Source organism: Pygocentrus nattereri, chromosome 20 (genome assembly GCF_015220715.1).
Source record: "Pygocentrus nattereri isolate fPygNat1 chromosome 20, fPygNat1.pri, whole genome shotgun sequence".
Classification (NCBI taxonomy): domain Eukaryota; kingdom Metazoa; phylum Chordata; class Actinopteri; order Characiformes; family Serrasalmidae; genus Pygocentrus; species Pygocentrus nattereri.
The window spans coordinates 11,009,503-11,034,197 of record NC_051230.1 but is presented as its reverse complement, the minus strand read 5'-3'; the positions used below and the strand labels follow the sequence as shown (position 1 = coordinate 11,034,197).

Below are 24,695 nucleotides of genomic sequence, written 5' to 3'. Positions count from 1 at the left end.
CAGCTGATTTAACACAATGATTAATATAGACCCACATTCCCATGCTGATGTGCTGCTAAATTTGAAGACATTGGGGTTTTGTTTCAGTTTCAATAGATGAAGTTGGGGGAAAGAGAGAGGAGGGGGTGGGTGGGTGGTGATAGAATACATGAAGGGTTGGCCAGTTTATGAGGCTTCACTTTTGTCAAATTTCCAGATTAAAATAGCCCATGAAATGATTATTCCTCGTCTCTCCCAGGGCGAGTTACGAGATGCTAATGGGCCGATTTTTCACCTCTGCCTTTTTTCACACCCTTGACATTTGAGTTTAATTTGAGTTACTGAGGGTTTAATATAGCACAGAAGCTGGGAGGCAGACGCCAAGTTGGGAAGTGAGCTCAGCTTCATCCATGCAGCTTTGTCAGTTAACACATAGAATATTTATTAATGCATGATTGATTAAGGATCCAACTGCAGATTCTAAGTGTATATTTATGAAGAGTAGGGCTTCAGCAGGTGAAAAATTAAGTTGCAGTATTGATATAGTGGTGCACTGGTGGGTCTTGACTTATCCTTGCTCCACCCTCAAATGCATTCTTTCACACTTTCACTGTTGTGATTTTGAGTGAAATGTGGTGGTTTCATGTTCAAATACCATTAGGGGATCTATTCTTTCATAAGAGTTCCCCACTAAACTATCATGTTAGAAACCAAAGCACACACTGCACTGAATTAGCTTGTATCAAATATGTATATAATTTCCATAACAATAAAATATATTACACGAACACAGTTATTGCCAAAATTGAGTAGTCTAAAACACACAATGTTATTGATGTGATATGTGTTATTCATATGAAAATAATATACACATTTAAATCAAGCAAATTCAGTTAAATATTAAGAAGGGCTTATTGTGATCACAGAAGTGCATATATGTGATTTTTGGGGACTTGCCCCCCCGCCTTCAGCTCTAATGCAGTGTTGTTATTCTCTCTGCACCCCACCACAGCACCCCAGGGTTCTCCGTTTGCCCGGGCCAGTGTGAAGAGCAGCAAGAATGAGAGCTCCTCGTACTTCCGGAGGAAAGAGAAGAGGATCCGCTTCTTCATCCGCCGCATGGTGAAGTCACAGGGCTTCTATTGGACTGTGCTATGCCTGGTGGGCTTGAACACACTGTGTGTGGCCATTGTGCACTACGAGCAGCCCGAGTGGCTCACCTATGCACTCTGTGAGTACACTGGAGACCAACTACATACATTATTCCCCGTAGCAGGTTATCAAACACTGATTCCCAATTCCAGACCATATGCTCTGTTTCTCCTTTTGTAACCAATTTTAGTTATGAAGAGTTTAATAATTATCTGCTGGTCTAAGCCAGGAAAAAAATCAATATTATTCAAATAATCAATTACAATTAAACAGGTTATTTGTGTAGTTAGCTAGCTAGATAAATTAGTTAAGAGCTTTCTAATGTCTTTGCAGTAGTGGTTCTGATGAGCTGATGAGATACATATGAGATTCTCGCATAAACATTGCGCAATGGTCAAGAAGTATAATTTTTATAGTATAATAACACACTTTTGAAAGAATTTAGATTTAGTATGTAATACTCTGTGGGCCACCAATACTCTACTGATGATTACAGATGGGTGCAAATAGCATACAGCTTTGGTATAAATAGTATACATTACTATTAACAGAGGAGTGCAAATAGCATCTGTTTGATCATATTTTACATACTCTGTAATGTGTTTTACAAATTATGTAAAGGTGTTCTTATTGTAAGATCAAGCTGAAAAATTACCTTTTTTCATAGCCTTTTTAATCTTCTTATCCTGTACTGAAAATGTTTAAAGGGTGGTATATAGATGAATTTATATGTGGTATATAAATTAAGTAATTTATTTATAGTACATCATTACTAATGTATACTGTATTTATGGCTACAGATTTGGCAGAGTTTGTGTTTCTGGGCTTGTTCTTGACTGAGATGAGTCTGAAGATGTACGGTCTTGGGCCCAGGAGTTACTTCCACTCCTCCTTCAACTGCTTCGACTTTGGGGTAGGTGTCTTTCCACAAACATTTTGTTGTCACATGACAAGTATTCATTAAAACACCAGGCCCTGCTGTTGTTGTCAGTACCATTATTGCCTTAGTAATGAAATTAATTATCTTAGTACTTAACCTTTTAAACCCTAAGGGTCTGTATGTTGCATGGGGTGGCCAGTAGCCTAGTGTTAGGGTAGATGAGTCACTATCTGGAAGGTCAGAGTTTTAAATCCCAGGACTGATTCAGTATTCTTGGTTATGCCCCAGGCAAAGCATTTAAACCCCGGTACCCCAGGTGCTCTGCTGGTGACAGTGTGCTGCTCCCAGACTGGGTATAACTTGGGTCAATAATGTACATGACAACACACTTTGGTTATTCGTTTTCACAAAAGTAGAACTTGCATATATTCATACTAATTACTGAATAAGATTAATAACTCAGTAATTATCTTATGGTTGCATGCATGTTCATGACTTCAGAACGAATGAGAATGGATATGTATTTCATGTCTGTTTTGTGCAGGTGATTGTGGGAAGCATTTTTGAGGTGATATGGGCCGCAGTTAAACCTGGTGCCTCTTTTGGCATCAGTGTGTTACGAGCTCTGCGTCTGCTGAGGATCTTCAAGGTTACAAAGTAAGAGAAGTGAAATAACTCTTGTTGTGTTTTATGATATTTGACACTGGATGTACAGTCATTTGAAAATGTTTAAGCACCCAGAGTCAAACTAGATGTTCTGATGATTTTCTAATTGCTAGTAAGTTAACACACCCTCTACAGAGAACAAACATAAATGTGCCATTTGCTTTAATGTATTGGACAAAATGAAACATAAAGTACTGTATGTGCCCTTTTGCTAATTCTGCACAGATATTTTTTCCATTTCACTTCCAAAATCACAAACATCCAATTTGACCTGTCCAAATTTTATTCAGACTACTGCATAAAAGTGTACATTTCCAGTGTTCTCTGTTCATATTCTAATGCACTGATGATTTATTGTGTATTCTAAGACTCTTTCCAGACATATTTCCTTTCCTAAACAAAGTTATTCAGAATGCTGTATTGATTGACTGAAAGCATTCTGAGTGTGGTTTATTTGTGTGTGTCTGTGTGAAGGTATTGGAACTCCTTACGGAACTTGGTGGTTTCTCTGCTCAACTCTATGAAGTCCATCATCAGTCTGCTCTTCCTTCTGTTCCTCTTCATTGTGGTGTTTGCTCTGCTGGGGATGCAGCTCTTTGGGGGCCAGTGAGTATTAGGGCAGAGGTTTCCATTTTAGAGAGTGAATACATTGCAGATTGTTTGAGGTATTATACTTGGGTTGTGCGTGCATATTTAGAGGATAGATGAACTGTATGTATATTCCTTCCCGCAAAATTGTTTTCATTTTCTCCATAATTCAGTAATTCATTCATTGACATGTACTAAGTCCTTCATAGTGTTTTATTTGAAACACACTGTACTAGGGAATGTGACATGTCAGAGTTCTATCCAGTAGTGGTGATCAGAACCAGGGGTATTATAGACATTTTATTTACTACCTAAAATGACATGTGAACTTACATGTGTCTTTATGAGTTTTTATATGCATTGTTGATTATGATAAGAGTGATAAAAAATGTTTTATGCCAAACATTTATAGCAAAACTATCATAAAACAATGTCTCAGGCATAAGATTCATTACCATTTAGTGTACTGAACTCTTCAGACGTCGTTTTTATCATTACATTTATGGCATTTGGCAGAGGCTTTTATCCAGAGTAACTTACAGTTTATTCCATTTTATAGAGATAGGCAAAGACAGTGTTAGAAGTATTGCCCAAGGACTCTTATTGGTGTAGTGTAGGGTGCTTGGCCTGGGCAGTGGATCAAACCTGGGCTGGGGATCAAAAGTCTGTAAATGTGTAGGGCAGAGGTGTTACACACTGTGCCATATCAATCACCTCTGTAAACACTTCTGACTTGGCAGGTTTTCTAAAATGCCATATTTTACATCAAACCGCCCTCGGTGACTTTCTTTACATCTTAATGATTTGTTTATGCAGAGATTTGTGAAAAAAAAAGTGGAATTCCTCTTTAAAATGACAAACTTGTATTGTTGTCCCTTGACAAGGGAAAGTCACGCTCTACTAAAGTCACTTTCATCAGAAGCAACATTGACTCCTCCAGGGTCTGCCATTTCATTTTCCCTGTGCTTCACGTTAACAAACATGTCAGTGTTGGAATGGAAGAGCGGAGGTTTTCGTTTCTCCGTGCCATGAATTATTGATAGGCCTGTGTAACAGAGGAATTGGCTTCATGCACTCTCGCCACAAGGTAAATATCAGTTTAAACGCGTAAACATCCAGTCATACGATCCAGAGTAACGATCGCTGAGTTGCATAAGCAAATACTTTGCACAAATGTTTTTGAGATGAGGCTGAGAGAGACACGGGCTGAAGCCTCAGGACACTCAATTTTCCCCTGCTGATGGAACAGGCAGGAGATTTCACTGGAATTCCAATGCAGAGCTCAGTGAGATAGAAAAGTGCCTTTGTCTTGCTGCATTTTGAGCTTGAATGTGTTCAGAGGTGGATGAACGTAATGCATCATGTTTTTTTAGCATCGACTGAGATTAAGGAATGAGTTATGGTACCTGTCCAAAATGACATTATGTATGTGATATACTCTTCACAGTGCATAAAACCCCAGCAGCGCTGCTCTATGTGATACACTTGTAATACCATGAAACACATTACCTTTCTGCTACCAAGATGGTAAGACTATGGTGGTTCGCCATCCGAGTAAAATTTGTTCAGTGATGGTCCTATGGTGGTACCTTCAAAGACAGCCCTAAAAAAAAGAATTCCACCATTTTTTCCACGTTTCTGCATAAATCTGTAGTTGAGTTGTTTAGATGTGAAATAGTTTATTGTGGAGAAACATACTGACTTGGATTTTCTTACATTGGTCGTGATAGAAACCAGAGGTTGCAATGTCAATACAAATGTATTTATTTTTTTATTAGCCAAAACAATCAGTGAACCTGCATGTTTCTTCTGAGTGTGCATTAGTGATAATTATGAAATAGTGGTTCGTCAAAAAAGCTAAATTTTTTTGGGAAATATTTTGCCTTTTATTGCCCTGCATATACATACATCCATCCATCCATCCATTTTCTAAGCCGCTTCTCCGTCAGGGTTATCGGGCGGAACAGCACTACGCACCACGCCATCGTGCGGAAATCCAGGAAATCTCATTGTAGGATTTTTAAAGAATTTATTTGTAAATTATGGTGGAAAATAAGTATTTGGTCAATAACAAAAGTTCAACTTAATACTTTGTAACATAACCTTTGTTGGCAATGACAGAGGTCAAACATTTCCTGCAAGTCTTCACCAGGTTTGCACACACTGTAGCTGGTATTTTGGCCCATTCCTCCTGCAGATCTCCTCTAGAGCAGTGATGTTTTGGGGCTGTCGCTGGGCAACACGGACTTTCAACTCCCTCCACAAATTTTCTATGGGGTTGAGGTCTGGAGACTGGCTAGGCCACTCCAGGACCTTGAAATGCTTTGTACGGAGCCACTCCTTCGTTGCCCGAGTGGTGTGTTTGGGATCATTGTCATGCTGGAAGAACCAGCCACGTTCCATCTTCAGTGCTCTCACTGATGGAAGGAGGTTTTGGGCTAAAATCTCATGATACATAACCCTGTTCATTCTTCCCTTAACACAGATCAGTCGTCCTGTTCCCTTTGCAGAAAAACAGCCTCAAAGCATGATGTTTCCACCCCCATGCGTCACAGTAGGTTCGGTGTTCTTGGGATGCAACTCAGCATTCTTCTTCCTCCAAACACGACGAGTTGAGTTTTTACCAAAAAGTTCTATTTTGGTTTCATCTGATCACATGATATTCTCCCAATCCTCTTCTGGATCATTCATATGCTCTCTTGCAAATTTCAGATGGGCCTGGACATGTACTGGCTTAAGCAGGGGGACACGCCTGGCACTGCAGGATTTGAGTCCCTCTCAGCGTCGTTTGTTACTGATGGTAGCCTTTGTTACTTTGGTCCCAGCTCTTTGCAGGTCATTCATCAGGTTCCTCCATGTAGTTCTAGGATTTTTGCTCACTATTCTCATGGTCATTTTGACCCCACAGGATGAGATCCTGCATGGGGCCTCAGATCAAGGGAGATTATCAATGGTCTTGTATGGCTTCTATTTCCTTACAATTCCTCCCACCATTGATTTAGTCACACCAACCTGCTTGCCTATTGTAGAAGAGCTTCTTAAAGAAGAAGTTACTGGTCTGTGAGAGCCAGAAATCTTGCTCGTTTGTGGGTGACCAAATATTTATTTACAAATAAATTCTTTAAAAATCCTACAATGAGATTTCCTGGATTTTTTTTTCTCATTTTGTCTCTCATAGTTGAAGTGTACCTATGATGAAAATTACAGACCTCTCTCATCTTTCTAAGTAGGAGAACTTGCACAATCAGTGGCTGACTAAATACTTTTTTGCCCCACTGTACCTACCCACCATGATCTGATTTAAAATGGTTTAGGTCAAAATATTTTCTCAAAACAGTGGTAAAACAATGTCTCTGGCATCAGGCAACATATTGTTCACCAGTTTAACTAATTACTTTCTGTGAGGTAGCTTTCAGAAACATTAAACTCTTGGGATGTTTTATTCCTATCGCTGTTCCTTACTTTGTAAGAAGAGGGCATTTTACAACAAACCACTTTGAATGTTTACATTTACACGTTTACGTTTACATTTACACGTTTATGCAAAGTTTTCCAAAATCAGTGGAATTCCCTTTTAATTGTGTCTAACTAAAGATGGACTACTGTTTGTAATTATATGGTAGATGTTTCTGATAAAATGGCCACTAATTGTGAGTATAAGTGGGAGATAAGTGTACCAAATAAATTGGAATCTCTCAGACTGTAAGTCTCAGGCTTCTACAAAGCCTTTCCCATAGACATAAGAAATATTCTGCTACCTATTCTGCTTTATCCTTTCTAATGTTTTTTAACATATTGTCAAATATATTCTACTTATTCTAGATACATAAAAGTCTGAAAGCACAGAACGTACTGACTGAACAGTAAATTAACTCAAATTTTACAGGTTTCATAATCATTATTATATTTAAGGAATAATTCAGATCTCTTTTTTTTATCTCTTATTTAAATAATGAAGGCTAATGCATTCAGCTGCTTCCCCTATTCACTCACTTAGGAAAAAGGGTAGTTTCACTGCCAAGAAGTATGTCTTTTCCTAGAGAAACAGAAAAAACTCAGTTTCTTCCCTCCTGTTCAACTCTTTCTGTAGCATTGTAATTAGGTCCCTATAGAGAGAATGCAAAAGTGCAGGACGGTGGGCGTTAGATTGGATTGTAGAATGAGGATTTGTGCATGTTTATTCCAGAAGCAATTGCACATTCAGGAAACAGTGTTCATTTGTCCTTTTTATGCATATGGGAATAAACAGCAGACAGAAACATTTGTATGAATGTCTTTGTTTCACAGGTTGCAGTGCTGCACTGTATGTGTCCAGAGTAATGCAGTCACTGTCATGTTTGGAAATATGTTTTAATTGAAATTTAGTATTAAAGTGAGGTAGACTGGAAGAGCACCTTGTGTCTTCATCTTTTGGTACCTGAAAGGCAGTGATGTCCACATGATTTTGAGTTAGACATGACTCTTAGCTAGAAAGGGCAAAAGGCTGCTCAGGCAACTTTTTATGGAAAAAACTTCCAGGGTGCATCTGTAGTAAGTTATTATCACTAATAATAACAAAATCATGGTGTAGTTTTATATTTTTATATTTTACCCCTGTCGCTAAGTTTCTATGAAAATGCAGCTTTCAATCAATGCTACATTTGTGCTCATTAATATATGAGGATATATTAAGATTTGATTGGGAAACAAGTTATTGTAGTGTGTACAGTATTGTTTTTTTAATAGAAAGACCAACCAGTCTTTACATTTTTTGCATGTGTTTGTTGACAATGAAAATAGCAGATTTGTGGATACAGATTGCAATTCTAATTTATTATGCAAATTACTATGTAATTAAATGTGCAATTACATACTTACATTAAAATAGTATAACAAAATGGTACTAATAACTTTTAACTTAATCCAGATGTCCATTATATTACCTTACTTGCTTCTTGCATTTGATTGCCAAATCGTTCCGTGGTTAAAAATTGACTCATTGTTTTTGTCTTGTAGGTTTAATTTTGAAGAAGAAACCCCAACGACAAACTTTGACACATTTCCAGCTGCCATTTTGACAGTATTCCAGGTAAAGTTGATTCTGTGTAGTTTCTTGTTGGCACTTTGGGTCTGGTAAGGCCTGCAGATGCACAGCTACTTTACTTGTTGTTACAGATTCTGACAGGAGAAGACTGGAATGCAGTAATGTATCATGGGATTGAATCTCAGGGAGGGGTGAAGCGTGGTATGTTCTCTTCTGTCTACTTCATCGTCCTCACTCTGTTCGGAAACTGTATCCTACTCTTAGATCACCCTGGGAAAAATACTGAGTAACACTGTAAAACTCCAAAGCAAATGCCTTGTATTGTTTTAATGGCATCTTTGTAAACTGTGTGCTAAATGTATTTAAGTCTTATTACTTTAACATGTCTGATCAGACACTCTCCTCAATGTGTTCTTGGCCATTGCTGTTGACAACCTCGCCAATGCACAGGAACTCACTAAGGTAGCTCACACACATACACACACATCCTCTGATACTCTTTCATGCTGTACCAGCAGTCTGTCACTACGCAGGCACACCGTGGATCTCTTCCTTGCGAGTTGTGTATGCTGGATTAAAGACTGAGCGACCTTATCTCCATACCCTGCCATACACTGCCGCCCTTTATTGGGTCCATAACACTGTCTGGAAGGGCTGTTCACCATTGAATGATGCTTATCTCACTCAGTAACTCAAGGTAATAGAGCCCTGCATTGCTAGCAGGGTTTGAATGTTCACATTAATACTGTACCTACAGTACAGTGAAGAATCACAGGAACACACACACACACACACACACACACACACACACACACACACACACACACACACACACACACACACATATATACACTACATTTCCAAAAGTATTCACTCACCCATCCAAATCATTGAATTTAGGTGTTCCAGTCACTTTAATAGCCACAGGTGTATTACACCAAGCACCTAGGCATGCAGACTGCTTTTACAAACATTTGTGAAAGAATGGGTCGCTCTCAGGAGCTCAGTGAATTCTGTCGTTGTTCCGTGATAGGATACCACCTGTGCAAGTCCACGTTCCTCACTGCTAAATATTCCACGGTCAACTGTCAGTGGTATTATAACAAAGTGGAAGTGATTGGGAATGACAGCAACTCAGCCACAAAGTGGTTCGCTACATAGAATGACAGAGCGGGGTCAGCAGATGCTGAGGCGCATAGTGCGCAGAGGTCGGCAATTTTCTGCAGAGAATTTTCTCAATCGTTACAGACCTCCAAACTTAGTAAAGCGCTGCCACTGGACTCTAGAACAATGGAGACGTGTTCTCTGAAGTGATGAATTACACTTCTCTATCTGGCAATCCGATGGACGAGTCTGGGTTTGGCGGCTGCCAGGAGAACGGTACTTGTCTGACTGCATTGTGCCAAGTATAATGTTTGGTGGAGGGGGGCTTATGGTGTGGTGTTGTATTTCAGGTGTTGGGCTCAGCCCCTTAGTTCCAGTGAAAGGAACTTTTAATGCTTCAGCACCAAGAGATTTTGGACAATTTCATGCTCCCAACTTTGTGGGAATGGTAAGGGTTGGTGTCTTCCTGTTCCAACATGACTATGCAACAGTGCACAAAGCAAGGTTCATTAAGATATGGCTGAGCGAGTTTGGTGTGGAAGAACTTGACTGGCCCACACAGAGTCCTGACCTCAACCCGATAGAACACCTTTAAGATGAATTAGAGTGGAGACTGCGATCCAGGACTTCTCGTCCAACATCAGTGTCTAACCTCACAAATGCGCTTCTGGAAGAATGGTCAAAAATTCCCATTAACACATAACCCTTGTGGAAAGCCTTCCCAGAAGAACTGAAACTGTTACAGCTGCAAAGGGTGGGCTGACATCATATTAAACCCTATGGATTAAGAATGGAATATCACTCAAGTTCATAGGCGTGAGAAGACAAACGAGCGAATACTTTTGGCAATATACTGTATGTGCATATATGTATATATATATATATATATATATATATATATATATATATTGCAGTGCACTGAACTCATGGAACCAGTTTAAAATTACTTGTGCTTTGATGCATTTATCCAGCTGGACATAGCAATTACAAGATGGGTCAGTTGTGGGCATAAAGGGAAGCACATGGTGAGCAACAGTATTAAGATAGACTATGGCAGTCAAACAATAATGCTGAATTAGTATTAGGGGCCAAGAATGTGTGCCAAGAAAACATTTCCCAAATCATTACACCACCAGCAGCTTGAATTGTTGATGTAAGGCAGGTTAGGTGCATGGATTTTTACTGTTTGCACCAAATTCTGACCCTACCATCTGCATGTTGAATCAGAAATTGAGATACATGAGAGCATGTGACGTTTTCCAGTCCTCCTGTTCTTGGCTGACAGGAGCGGAATCTGATAAAGTCTTCTGCTGTTGTAGCCCATCTCCCCCAAGGTTTGTTCTGATTACCACTGCTATAAAGAGTGGTTATTGTAGCTTTCCTGTCAGGTGGAGCAAGTCTGGTCATTCTCTTCTGACCACTGTCATCAGCGAGTTGTTTCCGTTCTCAGAGTTGCTGGTCAATGGGCATTTATTTTATACTCCATGTAACCTTTGTAACCTCTAGAGACTGTTGTGCATTAAGATCCCAGGAGATCAACAGTTTCTTAAACACTCAAACTACTCAGTTTGGCACCAGCAACTATGCCACAGTCAGCATTTTTTTCATGTCCTGATGTTTGATGTGAACAATAACTGAAACTGTTGATCCATGTGTGCATGACTAACAACTGTGTATGTTGCAGATCATTTATGTATTACTTATACGCTGTGTATCCCACAAAATGTAGTATATTGCTGATATTAATGCTTTGGGATGTTGTAATTCTGATTTGCTGGTGATGGTCGTAACACAGTAATACTTTCTCTTCGTCTTTTGTTTCTCTCAGGATGAGCAGGAACAGGAAGAGGCTATCAGTAAGAAGTTGGCTCTGCAGAAAGCTAAAGAGGTGAAGGAAGTCAGCCCCATGTCAGCTGCTAACATCTCTCTCACAGCGTAAGTGAGGGGGAATTTACACCCCAGTGCAGTTAGACCACACCACTTCCAGCCTTCCTTTTTCTTTTCCTTGTTAATATTTATGTTGTTTTGTCTGTGTATGTTATGTATGTGTTTAATCCCATTTGTGCTGAATTCTTTAATACTAAGTGTATGTGTAAGTGTGTGTTGAGTTTACACTGCATGTGTGTTTGTGTGTGTCTGCACACGTACACTCATCTGCGTGTTTTGTTTGAGTTATTTACATGAATATTTCTGTCCCCACTGAACAGCATGGATATTTTAGCAGTTGAATGGATCAGACTATGTGCAGTTTAGACAGCGCAGCATGTGTAGATCCTGACTGATATGTTTGAGAGACAGGCCATGAGAGAAGAGTCTATTGCAGAGGGAAAAACAAATTGAGGAGCACATTAGGCAAGTAGTTAGTTCTCTGTATGGGACATTCAAGTTTATATCTAATGATACAGTCCTTGGTAATATGAGCTGCCTGGTTAAATAACTGTCATTGTGTTCTTTTATTGCAATAAAACAGTAATGCATCTGTCCTTGACATGGAATATCAGTTAACCTAACAAATTGCATTATATTACACTCTTAACTGAGCATTAGCCTAGTAGGCTCAAGAGTTTAATCTAAATCTGATAGTTAAACTGAAATAACTGTCATGTTATTATGACTAGTTCATTTTACTGTAACAATCTTTATGCTGATAAAATTACGATTTCTTTCATAAAATATGTCAATGACATTTACATTTTGAACTTTCGTTGCTTGATTTGGTATCAGTTTGGAACTCTCTTGTTCTGAATTATCTGTTCATTTACAACTCATTTATCCTTCTCATGGAGACCATTTGAAAAGGTCAGTTCTTGGACCATAATTAAGCTGCATATGTCTGAAGGATAAATGTCTTTGTAAATAATATGTAAACCTTTCTGTTGAAATCTGGCATGACTTAGTTGAAACTGTTACTCCCATTGAGTTGACCTCTGTGGGGTGTGGCCAGAGTCAGTGTGACTAAGAGCTCCACTGTCTCAAGGCCCACCCGCTGTTTCTTTCCCCTCCCATCTTTTGTTTTTGTTTTTGTTTTGTTTGTTGATTTGGTTTGGTTTATGCAGTTTTATAAGGCCAAATGGAGGTGCACTGTCACACAGCTCCTCCCACTCCGGCTCTGATTCACCGTGAGTTTCTTTACTCTGCTACAGCTTGCTCCTTCATTTCCTGTCCTTTATTCCACGCACACCCTCTGCACCGTGTCGCTCCATCTCCACTCACTTTAAATGTATACCAAATCAGAACTCTGAATGTGCTTCATTATGAATTTGTATATTACAGTATAGTACAGTATATTCAATCTCATATGCATGTCCATCCTGTGGTGAAGGAATTTCAAGAGCAATATTTTTGTGTTATTAGATATTATATTAGTGTGATTTAGGACCGGCCCGAATACTGCGAAAGTATTTGTGTGTTATTTATTTGTTTCTGTTTTTAGTATTCCGAAGGTTTGTCTTTTTTTCAGGCCACAAACAATTTCTAAACAACAACACTTTCTACATCACATTTAATCTGCAAAGGCCTTCAAAAAGATCAATTTATATATGGAAATTACTAAAAGAAATGTATCAGATTTGGTTAATATACATCAGAAATTTCTACTAGGCACCCACGTCACCTAGCCTCAGACTGCAAGAAGCTGTACTGTTTTTCAAATGGCTATTGAAGCTAAAGGAACAAAAATACATGAATTGTCTCAGATATCAATGCTGTCGGAAGAAAACCTTGTATCTCCATTTTTGCCATTTTCAGTGCAAATTTCATGATGAATGGACCAAAAGAAACAGCCTAAAATGACTTGGAAAAAAAATCTGGATCCTTTGACTTCCATTAAAAGAGAAACAGGTTTTTTTTCCTTTTTCTGTAAAGTTTTTGGAGATATGAGGTTTTCTTCTGACAGCAGTGATATGTAAGTATAGTGGTACTTATGCCACTAGGCCCTGGTGAGGGCATTGCTAAAATTAGGAAACGACAGCCCCCAAACCTTGTTGTGGTGAATTCTGGCAGTGAATTAAGAAGAGAACACCGTTGCTGCTTCTGTCATGGTTGCTCTCAGGCAGAGGGGTTTGGCATGGAGGTAAAGTTCACAGAGAGCTGTATTGTGGGGTGGAAGTAAAGAGTTTGAGTGGTCCAATTGCATTGAAGTGAATCCTGTCAGCTTGCTGCTGGGTCCAGGAAGACTGTACAAGGCTGCACAAGCTGAGAAGGGTACCTGCCCTGCATCTTTGGGGGCTGGTCTTCTTCACATTCCTATAGACATATGGCCTCAATCTTCTGCAATAATCTCTGTAGCTCACCTATGACTGAGCTTGCAAGGGCCCACTTTTTGCCTTTACTTCTTCTTTCTGTGCTAAAAAAATGACAAACTAGCCTAATAATTATAAATAAATAAGAACAGCTTACTAAAACCATGATAAATGAAACAATGCTCCTAATTCGTTACACCCTCAGTGTCTGTATTTGAACAAGAGGGCTACTATTGCAGCTTCTGTAGCGACATACAGCGTATGCAAGAAGCTTCAGCCTTACTAGTCATACACTGTTGCCGCCTCCTGAATATATTTTGAACTGCAGTAGCAAACAAAAACTATTTTTATTTTGTGGATGAGATTTTGGGTACTCGTTTGGTACTACCAAAGAATATCTGAAGCCTAAAGATTGTTGTTTCGGCTAGCTTTAGAGTCACTGTTTTTAAGTGACGTTTCATGGTTTGTTAGTCTGAATGGAATCAATCTGCTTTAGTTTTTTTGGATGTTTTGCCTGTGAGAGCACTGTGCTTTGGTTTAAGGAATAGTTTATCAAAAAAAATCCCCGAAACAAAATTATGGGCTAAATTCTGGCTTCAAGATGGCTGCTGATATGTTTTAGCTACGTGAAGTACTTTTGTCCATTTTTATGGAAAATGCGTCATAACAATGTCAGAAAGCATATAAGCAAGTCAGTTGATTGACTACACTAGGGGGGATGGAGAAAATTTTGCTGACATCAGTGGACTTTATGTAGCAATGTATGTATGTATGGAGGGCTGTTAGCTGACGTGTTAGCAGTGAGGTTTAGCTGTTGTTTCTCTTCCATGTGTTGATTGTTAGCTGTTAGCCTGGCACTGTAACTGGCAGTGTCCCGTGTTCTCAGAGCCAGCTGTCTGTATGTGAATGAGTGTCACTACTAGAGCTGCTGCTGCTGCTGCTCCTACTGCTGCTGATGCCCAGTGAGTCAGCACTTCTGCCAGCCAAGCCCTGGAGTGCCCACCATCTGCAAACACACATACACACAGAAACACACTGCCATTCTTTCAGCTGTGCTAACTCTAAGACTAAGCAGGTGGGATTAGATTTTTTTCACAGCAGACTGGTTTGCATTAGATTTACTGAAACGACTTGGTTTGTTTTTATATTTGCTGATATTCTATTATTCTATCAAAATATTATCTCTATTATGTGGCTGCACATTCAAAAACAAATGTTTTATTTTATTTTCCATGTGCTTGAGAGGCAGCTGTAATAATATTTTATTCCCACTCTATAGTCTAATTTGGTTAATTAATTACCTTGCCTGCTAGTTAGCTAAACTTAATGGCTGGCCATTCACTATAGCTTAAAACTTGTACTGACAGATATTTGACTGACAGTAGACTGACAAATGTCTACAGTAACACAGAATCACGTGTAGAATCAGAAAGATCTTATATTTTTGTTTCCAGTGACAGGAAGAACAAATGCGCTCTTTCTGTGGAGGCTAGCATAAGTGCTAGTAGTATTAGCTTCTTAGCTAGCTTGACAACTCGGTGAGCTCTTTTCAAAGTAATAACTCTAAACCTAATAACTGATACATCAACACACCATTCTAGTTCACATTCTGGTGCATGTATTTGTGATGTAAACGTGCTTGGTGTCTTTATCTTCATATAAAAGAGCTACAAGTGCCACCAAAGGAGAGAACCCTTGAGTACCTTTAGACACTGAGCAGGTATCAAAAACTGTAAAACTGGATCCTTTGTAACTGGACCGATGGCTACTGGAAAAAGCACAGTTCTGGTGCTTTGTGCAGTGGAAACCACCAAAGTAATCTGGCATTCATTTTAGATTGATTCATCTTTATTGACTCAACAGAGCAAAAAGTGAAGTGATTGTGTGTTAACACCCTGTATGTGTCTGCTTTAATTTCTTTAATTTCTGTCATATAAGTGTGTGTGTTTTGAAACTTTTATGTTGCTTTGTTGTTGTCCTATGTCTGTCTGTCTGTCTTTCTGTATACTCCTCTGTATTTCTGCTGTTAATTTTCTCTGTTTTGTAACCTTTTTTATGTGGCGAAGTGAGAACTCCTATGGTGTGTGTCTGTGTATTTTTGACTGTGTGCCCCTGTATGTGTTTTAGGAGTTATGTCTGCTCCCCTGCCCATCACTACTTGAGGTAATGGTACTGTGTAGGATCTGGGACTTACATTCTTAAATTTGTATCGTGTATCTATAAGCCATATGTACCAGCATTGTACTCTTCATTGTGTTTGGTGTATTGGTGCATTGGTGCTTACTGGAGTTGAATTAATTCACCCATATTTCATTTTTCTGCATCTGAAACCCCCTCTTTTGTCCATTATAATGTAAAAAAAAGGATTTCTCTTAATACTGTCAATTTAATGGGGTTTAAGCTGAGGTAAGTTAAGATGACTTGATTCCCTTGGTTGCTATTCATTCATGCAGGGAGACTAAAGTTACCACTTTTTCCAGGAGTTTTATTAATTGTGATAATGCCAAGGTTTTGATTATAGATAAATGATTTGAAAAGGGGATTTGCATTTAACAAAATGAACAAAATGCATTTAAATTAAGTTCACCTGGCTTGCTAAACTAGGTTTTGATATTACCACAGAGTTGAATAAAATGACAGTTTGTATTTGAAAAAAGAACTTTTCATTGTTTATTATAAAAATGGGCCAATTGTAACCAATTATAGCTTTAGGTGTCACACCAGCATGAAAATCATTTCATATCAAAGTTTCACCAATTCCCCAGCACACTTCTGACTGAAATAGCACTCTTGTCACAACTGACAGCCATAGGGCTTGCTATGTGAAATATCCCCAGAATGGCAACAGCAATGGGATTGCAATGGGAGACGTTTGCAGTCAATCAAATGTGTGGAAGGAGAGTTAAGATACAATTCCAGAGTTTCATCAAAGCAGGCTTAGTCACATATGCCCTCTCCCTAAAGGTCATGATCCATAGGCATCTGATATTGTGTTTGGGATGCATGGTCCAACTTTGGTCAGTCATAATCCACAAGCATTAGCAGACCGGATACAGCATGTCCAGTCACGGTTGACTGACTTATGGAATTTGACATCCATAAAGACCTTCTTTTCTCTCCCTCTCTTCTCTTTCTCTGTCTCACACACAACAGCCCAGAAGGAAGCCAATGCTTTTGCTTAGTTTTAACACAACAAAGCATGGCTCTGTTATTGTGCTAATTAGATGCTAAGTGTAGTTTAAGGCATTTATGAAACACAATGCAATAAGACACATGAAGCAGGAAAGGACTTTTAATTGGAGGAAAAATCACATTGTGTATTCACTTGGAAGTCTAGTCTTAGTACTGTCATTAATCTGTTCATTTGATTTACATCATATAATTGTTAAACTGAAATTCCTCTCATGCTTAGTATGGATTAAAACCCACACTTCCGGCAGAAGTCAAATCAAATGCTTGTTTCAGTGAACTGTGAGTAAGAAAATGAAAGAGGCATTTCAAGGCATTTCACTGGGGAGCTTAAGAGAGTAAAAGGTGGTCTTGACATGGATGGAGAAAAACAATTATAAAAGTCCATTTCTTCCCCCAGAATGTGCTTGATTGATTAATATCCCTATTCTCTCACTAATTTTGTCTTTATGAACATCATTATTTAAATGGTAAACCTTTCTTCCTTGATTTTTTTTCCTTCCAGTAAAGAGCAGCGGCGCTCTCTGAAGATGATGTCCGTGTGGGAGCAGCGCACCGCACAGATCCGTAAACACATGCGGGCCAGCAGTGAGGCACTCTACTCTGAGGAGCTCAACCCACGTCTGGCCTCCAGCCAGCACCTGCGCCCTGACCTTACCACCCACCTTGACCGGCCACTGGTGGTGGAGCCACGCTGCTGGGACGAGCCTAGGAATATGCAGAGCCAGCCCGGGACTCCTCAGGATGCCCCTGATCCCCACATGATGGAGCCTCCGCAGTCGCACCTGCCCCGGAAGCACCACCGACGGCGGGAACGTCAATCTGATGAAACACAGGAGAATGGAGAGACGACAGGAAACTCACGGGAAGGCCGGCGGCACGTCCACCACAGCCGCAGCAGCAAAGAGCCCGAGGGCACACAATGCAAAGAGGGCAAAGGGGAGTGCAGCCGCAGCCGTGACGGGGCACGCAGGCACCACCACCAGCAGGGGTCAACAGACGAGGCCAAGAGCGGAGAGAGGGAACACCGACACCACCATTCGCATAGAACCAGCCGAGAGGGTAATGGCATCCTGAGCAGTGGTGGTAGGAGTGAGAGACGCTCCCATCATAGAGACGGATCACGCTCAGGGATGCGAGAGGGAGACAGGCGTGGGGAGGATGGAGTAAACGGGGGAAGGAGGAGGCACCGGCAGAGAGCAGGCAGGGCCCAGTCCACGCTGGATGGTGAAGAGCAGAGAGAAAACGGGCAGATGGAAGAGGGCAAGTCTCCAGGACACAGGTAACAGTTGTTTTTAAAGTAATTTTTCCCTTTTGTCCTTTAAGCTGGAAGGAATAAACACAGCAGCTTGTAATTGCAGAGAACCTTAGTGGGTCAGAATTGTTCAGTGTTGGTGATAGAAACCAGAATGTTTAATGCCTTAAAGTTTAGGTTTTACATGAAATGGTTATGAATATGTTGGCTGATGCCTGAGACATTGTTTTACAATAGTTTTGAGAAACTAAAACATATTTCTTTAAATCAATTTAGAAAAATAAAAAACGACCAACCTTAATCCACTGAAACCATCCTTTCCACTATCGTGATGAAAGAGTAAAGGTCAATAACAGGGTGTAGACTCGGGTATCAGTAATGTTTCTGAAGTTTCCACTTGAAGGGACATTCATGTGCAGCATATAGGTTGTAAACACGTATTTCTTTCAATCCTGGTAGCACATGTAATTCCTTAAACAGCATGTGTGCTCCTAGGCCAGGGGTCAGCAAGATGCAGCTCTGGAGCCTCATGCAGCTCTTTATCTGCCCCTTTGCAGCTCTACAGCAGAATTAGATTTTTAGGTAAAAATAAATTAATCTCATTTTGTGGTAAAATAGTGCTTTCCAGTAAATAAAACACAGTTTTAACTGTCATTTAAATAACTGTCATTTAAATAAATGACCTTAAATGAGTTTTTTTAATCAATTTAAATAAATGACCTTAAGTGCTGGAATTAATGTGTAACTGCTAATTGACCAACAGTTAACACTGAAAATTGGCACGCAGACTGCTGGTCACATAGTAATACAGTTTTGCCTAGCTAGTAGCTAACAAAAAAGAAAAGAAGAGAAAGATTGAAGACAAACAGATAATTTAGAGGTGAATGGACAGACTTATTTGCATTTACATGCACTCCAGCTGGTTTAATCTGCAATGAGAAACTGTCAGCCACCAGAGTTGAGAGATATTTTACAACAAACCATTGTATTTTTGCGGAAAAATATCCTGCCAGAGACGTAAGAAAAGCAGCTTTTGGCTAGGCAAAAGCTTTAAGCAGAGCGGAGTAAGTCTGCTTTTTCCTTTATTTTATTTATTTATTTTTTGCCTATACCAGGACATGTACTAAGCATGTACTTTTGCACAAAGACTTATACGCAGCCAAGATGTTAAAATGTTACACCAATAAAATAAACATTAAATAAAAAGATGATAAAATTTTTTTGAAACGGGGCAAAATGGCTCTTCTTATGGATTCAAATGGATTGCTGACCCCTAATCTAGACAGTACTGTTGCCCAGAAATACAGGCTCCATATTGTATGAAAGAACTTAAATTTGCTCCTGAAGGCATACAGAAATGGGCGGAGATTCTCCAGCAGCCACGCCTCAGCAGCCTACAGTGGGGAATAGGTGGGGTCTGGAGAAACCAGAGGATTCAGACAACCAGAGAAACGTCAGCCGCACAGGGGGTCTGGGAGTGCACATACCGGTCACCATCACCTCTCCGCCAGGGGAGACCACTCTCATACCCAGTAAGCACTGCTCATAATAAACCTGCTAAATAGTGCAGCCAGAATATTCTTTTAGCACAGATCTATGGTTCATACCTGGTCTCTTAAATGTAAGTTGCATCTGCTTGTCTCAGTGAACAGTATTGACAGTGAAACTGTGCCCATGACGGAGAAGAACCTGGAGGAGGTGAACCAGAGTGGCCCTCGGCCCATCCTGCCCTACAGCTCTATGTTCATCTTCAGCCAGACTAACCCGTGAGTATATGCGTGCATGTGAACAAGACTTAGGGTTCTTCAGTCACGCACTGCTGCTCTAAGCTAGACACTGGCAATGTACCAAGACTGTATTTTGTACATACATTTTTCATCATTGCTCTTAAGGATCATAGCAGAGAAAGACTGCAGCATGTGTATGTTTTGTTTTAGTGCACTTACATTTAGAATTTTGAAGCAAAACAGAAAACTAGAGATGACCTACCTTTTCAGGGCCAATAAAATCATCTTTTTTTTAAATAATACTAAAATATACTAAGACTAAGGTTAGGTTAAGGTTAAAGTTATGGTCAGACAGCATCCTTTATTTATTTAAGTACTATTCAAAATGGCCTGTAAGTTATACATTTTTTTGGCAACAGTCATAGTGAGAGAGAGAAAAAAATATTTCAAATTTTATTTCTAATTTTTAGTTTTTAGTATGTCCATTCTTTGGTTTTATTACAGCTACCTTTCTTTTCAGAAGACTTGCTTTCAGTTTTTCACACATCTAAAGTTTTGGTGGTTTTTAGGAGTCCCTGTTGTCTATTTCTGTTTATATTTTTAACTCCAGTTTCAGAAACTTCTGTTATTTTTCCTAACTTTCTTATTCATTATACTAAGGGGTTATCTTAATTCTGGTTTCCTCAGAAATATCTCTTGACAAATGAAAAACATATACTTAGTGCCTATTTAAACTGGAAGTTCAATAAATGAAAGGTGGTCTCTGACTTTTACACAGCATAGCATTTATATACATGTATATATGTATGTATACACACATAGTGACATTGTTTAAAAAACTGTATGTGTTTCAGATATTAATTCAATTTAAAGTCTACGTTCTGTCCATTCTCTGCTGGCACTTGTCCATAAATGCCCATAAAACTGCAGACAGACAAATACAAGGTCCATAAAGCCTTGCCTGCCTGTCAGTGTAGAGAATATGCTTTGAGTTATGAGTTTTAGTTATGGGTTATGTGTGTGACTCCCCGTTCTCTATCCTAAAGAGCCTCTGTGCATGTTCGTTTGTGTGTATGCTCACTCCTTGGTAATGGTATTTGCAGTGCTTTAAGAGCAGACTCTGTTCAAGCAGACTCTGTAATCTTGAATGTGATATTCAATACAGTGCCTTGTGGTAATTATATAACATTAAATGATGCTCCAGTTTCCCTCTTGTTTCATCATGTTCTGTGTATATGTCAAATATAGGGTGAGGCGTCTGTGTCACTACATAGTCAGTCTGCGCTACTTTGAGATGTGTATCTTGGTGGTAATAGCCATGAGCAGCATTGCTCTGGCTGCGGAAGACCCGGTCCAGGCCAACGCCCCTCGCAACAATGTGAGTTTATCCCCACTCAGTGTCTCTGTTAATGCCTACAATAATATGGCACTGTCCAGTGGTTATCGGCCCTGGTTTTGGAGATCTGTCTTTTTTTTTTCTTTTTTTTTTAAATCTAGTTCCTAACACCTCTTCAGAACCACTTGTATACATCTTTAGAAGTTCTTGATAGTAGTAACATTAGGTAAGGGGTGGGGAAATGCAGGAAAATGCTTGGTGACCACTGTAGTCTCATTACACATCTGCCCAAGTCAACTGTCAATTCCACTATTCAGATTTAAAGATTGTAAACTAGAAAACCAAAAGGTTTTATTAGATGTTTTATTCAGTATTTCAAGTATTCTGAGAACACCAAGATGCCTTTGATGTCTTTAATAAATGTAGCTGTAATATATGTAGAGAAAATGTTCTCAAATAGTCTGCCTTGAGATTCGGTCACCATGCTTCATTTATGAAGTATTTTGCATATTAATTTTATTATAACTTAAGTCACAATGACAGCTTTTCCAGTTATTATGGAATCATCTACAGCTTCATTTGTCATTCTTGGCACATGCAAAATTATGTCTGCAGCCCAGTGCTGAAACTCTGAAGTTGTAGAGTGCTAATGTTGTATTATTGTCTATTTCTATAAATTAATCTACAAGCACTTTTAAAAAGAGTGATTTAAAACTTTGTGTTTATCTGAATGGAGATATAAAATACTGTTTTTTTAAAAGGTGCTGAAGTATTTGGACTATGTCTTCACTGGTGTGTTCACATTCGAAATGGTGATTAAGGTGAGTTCTGGCTTAGTTACAGTTTTGAGACAGCATTCGGAGCAGGTAGTTAATAATGTGATCTCACAGGAGATGCTCCTTAAATGTGCTGTGCTATATTTGCTTGACACTGATACGACTGTCTAATGTCACTTTCCCCTCAGCAATGACGGTTTTAGGTTACCATCCTTCTCCTTCACCCAGATTTCATGAATTAATTACCAGTCAAAGCCCATAGCGCATTATTCATATTTCAAAACGGACAAGTGAGGCTCGTTTAGAATGTAAGTTTACTAAAAATTCAGTGTTCTACCATTTAACATGCTCCTTCTTTTTCCTGCCTTCCAAGATGGTGGATTTGGGCTTGCTGTTACACCCAGGCTCATACTTCAGAGACCTGTGGAATATTCTGGACTTCATTGTGGTCAGTGGAGCTCTGGTGGCGTTTGCATTCTCGTAAGTAAAATTTGGGTTAGCTTTTCTTTAGACTTTCAAAGATGGCCAGAGCTAAGTTTCAAATGTTGTGAACGATTTGAATAGGTTGCGTTTCCACAGAAAGATTCCCTGCAAATAGGCTTATGCATTGTTCTTTGCAGCCAGATCAGTGTCTCTTTGTGTACCATAATTGTACAGTTCCCCAGTCAGACGTTTGATGTGTGCTAAATTCCTCCCATTCATCAAGCAGGCTGCCGAGCGCAGCAGAAAAGCGCCGAGTAAGAGTTTTGCCAACTCCTGCTGTTCCGCTTTCCTCACTATCAACTGCTCAGAGGTCAATTGCACCCGTTTCATTACAAGAACACAGTTTATTCTCCCTTTGGTTCTTCATTAGTGTATGTGCGTCCATTCTTGGGTGTTGATTTGAGATTAACTTCAACAGTAATTTGCAGCTTTAACTGTACTCCCATGGGCATTAAAGAAATGTGCAATTAGATATTTTGTAAACAAAATAATGCTTAGAGCATTTCCTGAGCATGCAAACATGCTAGTATGTGTTGAAATTGTATGTAACATTGAGAACAAATGGACAGCCTGTTCTGAAGTATCAGGACTAGCGGTGTAGAAATGCTTCACCAGTTTGAAGTGTTGAAGTGTAAAAGTAGAGCTACATCAATACTGAACTATTTGAATTAAATATAGTCAATGAATATTAATAATGTTCGTCATTGAATGAATATTAGTATTCCAATAAATATAAATGTTGGCCAGATTAAAACTCTTGGCTATTTTTCCACAAAAATATATTTATTGTCTATATTCTGTATTAATTAAGTAATATTGTCTATATTCTATTACAGTGTGAATAGTTCCTCATAATACTAAATAAGGGAACTAAACAAAATAAAACTACCACAGAACTGCACACTGCACAAATTCAGACCACTGCATCGTTTAAAACACAAAAAAGATGTGGTTTTGCTTTTCATTTGAGATATACTGTCAGCATAAGGGTGTGATGATTTCTATACAGTAACAAAAAAATTGAAAAAATGAGTGTTGGAGTTTTTGTGCTTTCACAAGATTTTTCAGTTCACTGTGCACCCAGTGATCAGCTGGGTGTGTATTACATAGACCCATGCTAATGTAGACCTTATGTGTCATTCTGTGGTCACTGTCTTGCCCATATCAGGACCACTGTGTCTAAACAAATTTTCTCTATGAGAAAAATGAATGCCAAAATGTTGCCATTGTGCCCTGCAGTAAACTGAAATATTCCAGACCTGATGTAATTTGTCCTGTGTACATTTCTCCTCCAGGTGTAAAAGGATCCTCAAAAACAAGAGTGTTCAGCAGTCAAAATACAAGTAATGATACATACGCGCTACATGTCAGATAACTTTTCTGCACTGAAATGACATTGCGTGAAAGTGAGTCTTCCATTAAACTTGAACACTATTATATAACAACACCAACTACTGCAAGTTTTCACTACTACTGCTGAAGCAGCTGTACCACAATTAATGAAGCTTGCTGGTTTGCAGATGGTATTTTTGGTGAAGCTGCCAGTCACAGATCCTTAGTGACCTCATTGTTCAGAGGACCCAGCAACAGTCCATACAGCAGAATTTATCGGCTTCATAACATTTTAGCAGTGTGGGATAGCAGTGATTTTTAAAAACACTGGTCACTTTTCTCTAAGAATAAACCAGCTGACACCTGGAGTTCCAAAAATGGGCATGACGCTGACCACAGAATGACATCATGAGGTCAAACGAGACTTCAGAGGTCTTTGACATTTGAACCTGAAAATATGTGTATTATTACACCCCAAGTTCATTAAGTCACATTTATGTATTCACTGTTGTTTTCTTTTTTTTTTTAAAATAAACTCTTAATTGTATATGAATAATCAGGTTAAATCAAAATCAGGTTAAACCAAATAATTCCCTAAAAAAATGTATTTAAAATTGAATCCTTATGAGATCATTTTACACCCTAGTCAGGACACCTTTCTGTAGACACGTATTAAGAGCCTCTGAGCTAACAAGCTGTTTTTTACCCAGAACTGTAGTCTCTCCCACTTCCTGTCTCTCTCTATGTATTATTGCTGTGATGTCCTGTCAGAGACGTGGTGTGCACAGTGTGAGCGCCCTTTTCTTCTCTCACTCACTCTCCACTTTCCCTCTCTTTCTCTCTCACCGGAACCATGTGAAGGAGCTTCATGGGGTAATGCCTTAACTCTCTCTATCTCCCCCTCTCTCTTTCTGCCTCTTCCTTTCCCTGTCTGTCCTGTTGCCTGTCTCTGTGTAAGCCTGTC

At 39.3% G+C, this 24,695-nt stretch overlaps 1 protein-coding gene across 23 annotated transcripts in view; it reads left to right on the top strand.

The window, feature by feature from the left end:
• cacna1ba (calcium channel, voltage-dependent, N type, alpha 1B subunit, a) overlaps positions 1-24,695 on the top strand; it is a 169,758-nt gene that overhangs the window by 104,218 nt on the left and 40,845 nt on the right. For 11 of the 23 annotated variants that reach the window (XM_037531401.1, XM_037531411.1, XM_037531412.1 and 8 more), the window contains exons 11-27: positions 992-1,210; positions 1,932-2,044; positions 2,556-2,668; positions 3,152-3,283; positions 8,261-8,333; positions 8,420-8,537; positions 8,683-8,750; positions 11,221-11,327; positions 12,449-12,511; positions 15,761-15,796; positions 17,328-18,104; positions 19,425-19,609; positions 19,723-19,843; positions 21,053-21,182; positions 21,902-21,961; positions 22,290-22,396; positions 24,593-24,604. In XM_037531401.1, coding sequence (XP_037387298.1) covers positions 992-1,210; positions 1,932-2,044; positions 2,556-2,668; positions 3,152-3,283; positions 8,261-8,333; positions 8,420-8,537; positions 8,683-8,750; positions 11,221-11,327; positions 12,449-12,511; positions 15,761-15,796; positions 17,328-18,104; positions 19,425-19,609; positions 19,723-19,843; positions 21,053-21,182; positions 21,902-21,961; positions 22,290-22,396; positions 24,593-24,604 — 2,434 coding nt within the window. The remainder of the gene's footprint in view (positions 1-991; positions 1,211-1,931; positions 2,045-2,555; positions 2,669-3,151; positions 3,284-8,260; positions 8,334-8,419; positions 8,538-8,682; positions 8,751-11,220; positions 11,328-12,448; positions 12,512-15,760; positions 15,797-17,327; positions 18,105-19,424; positions 19,610-19,722; positions 19,844-21,052; positions 21,183-21,901; positions 21,962-22,289; positions 22,397-24,592; positions 24,605-24,695) is intronic. The other 12 variants (XM_037531414.1, XM_037531415.1, XM_037531413.1 and 9 more) reach the window with 6 other exon arrangements.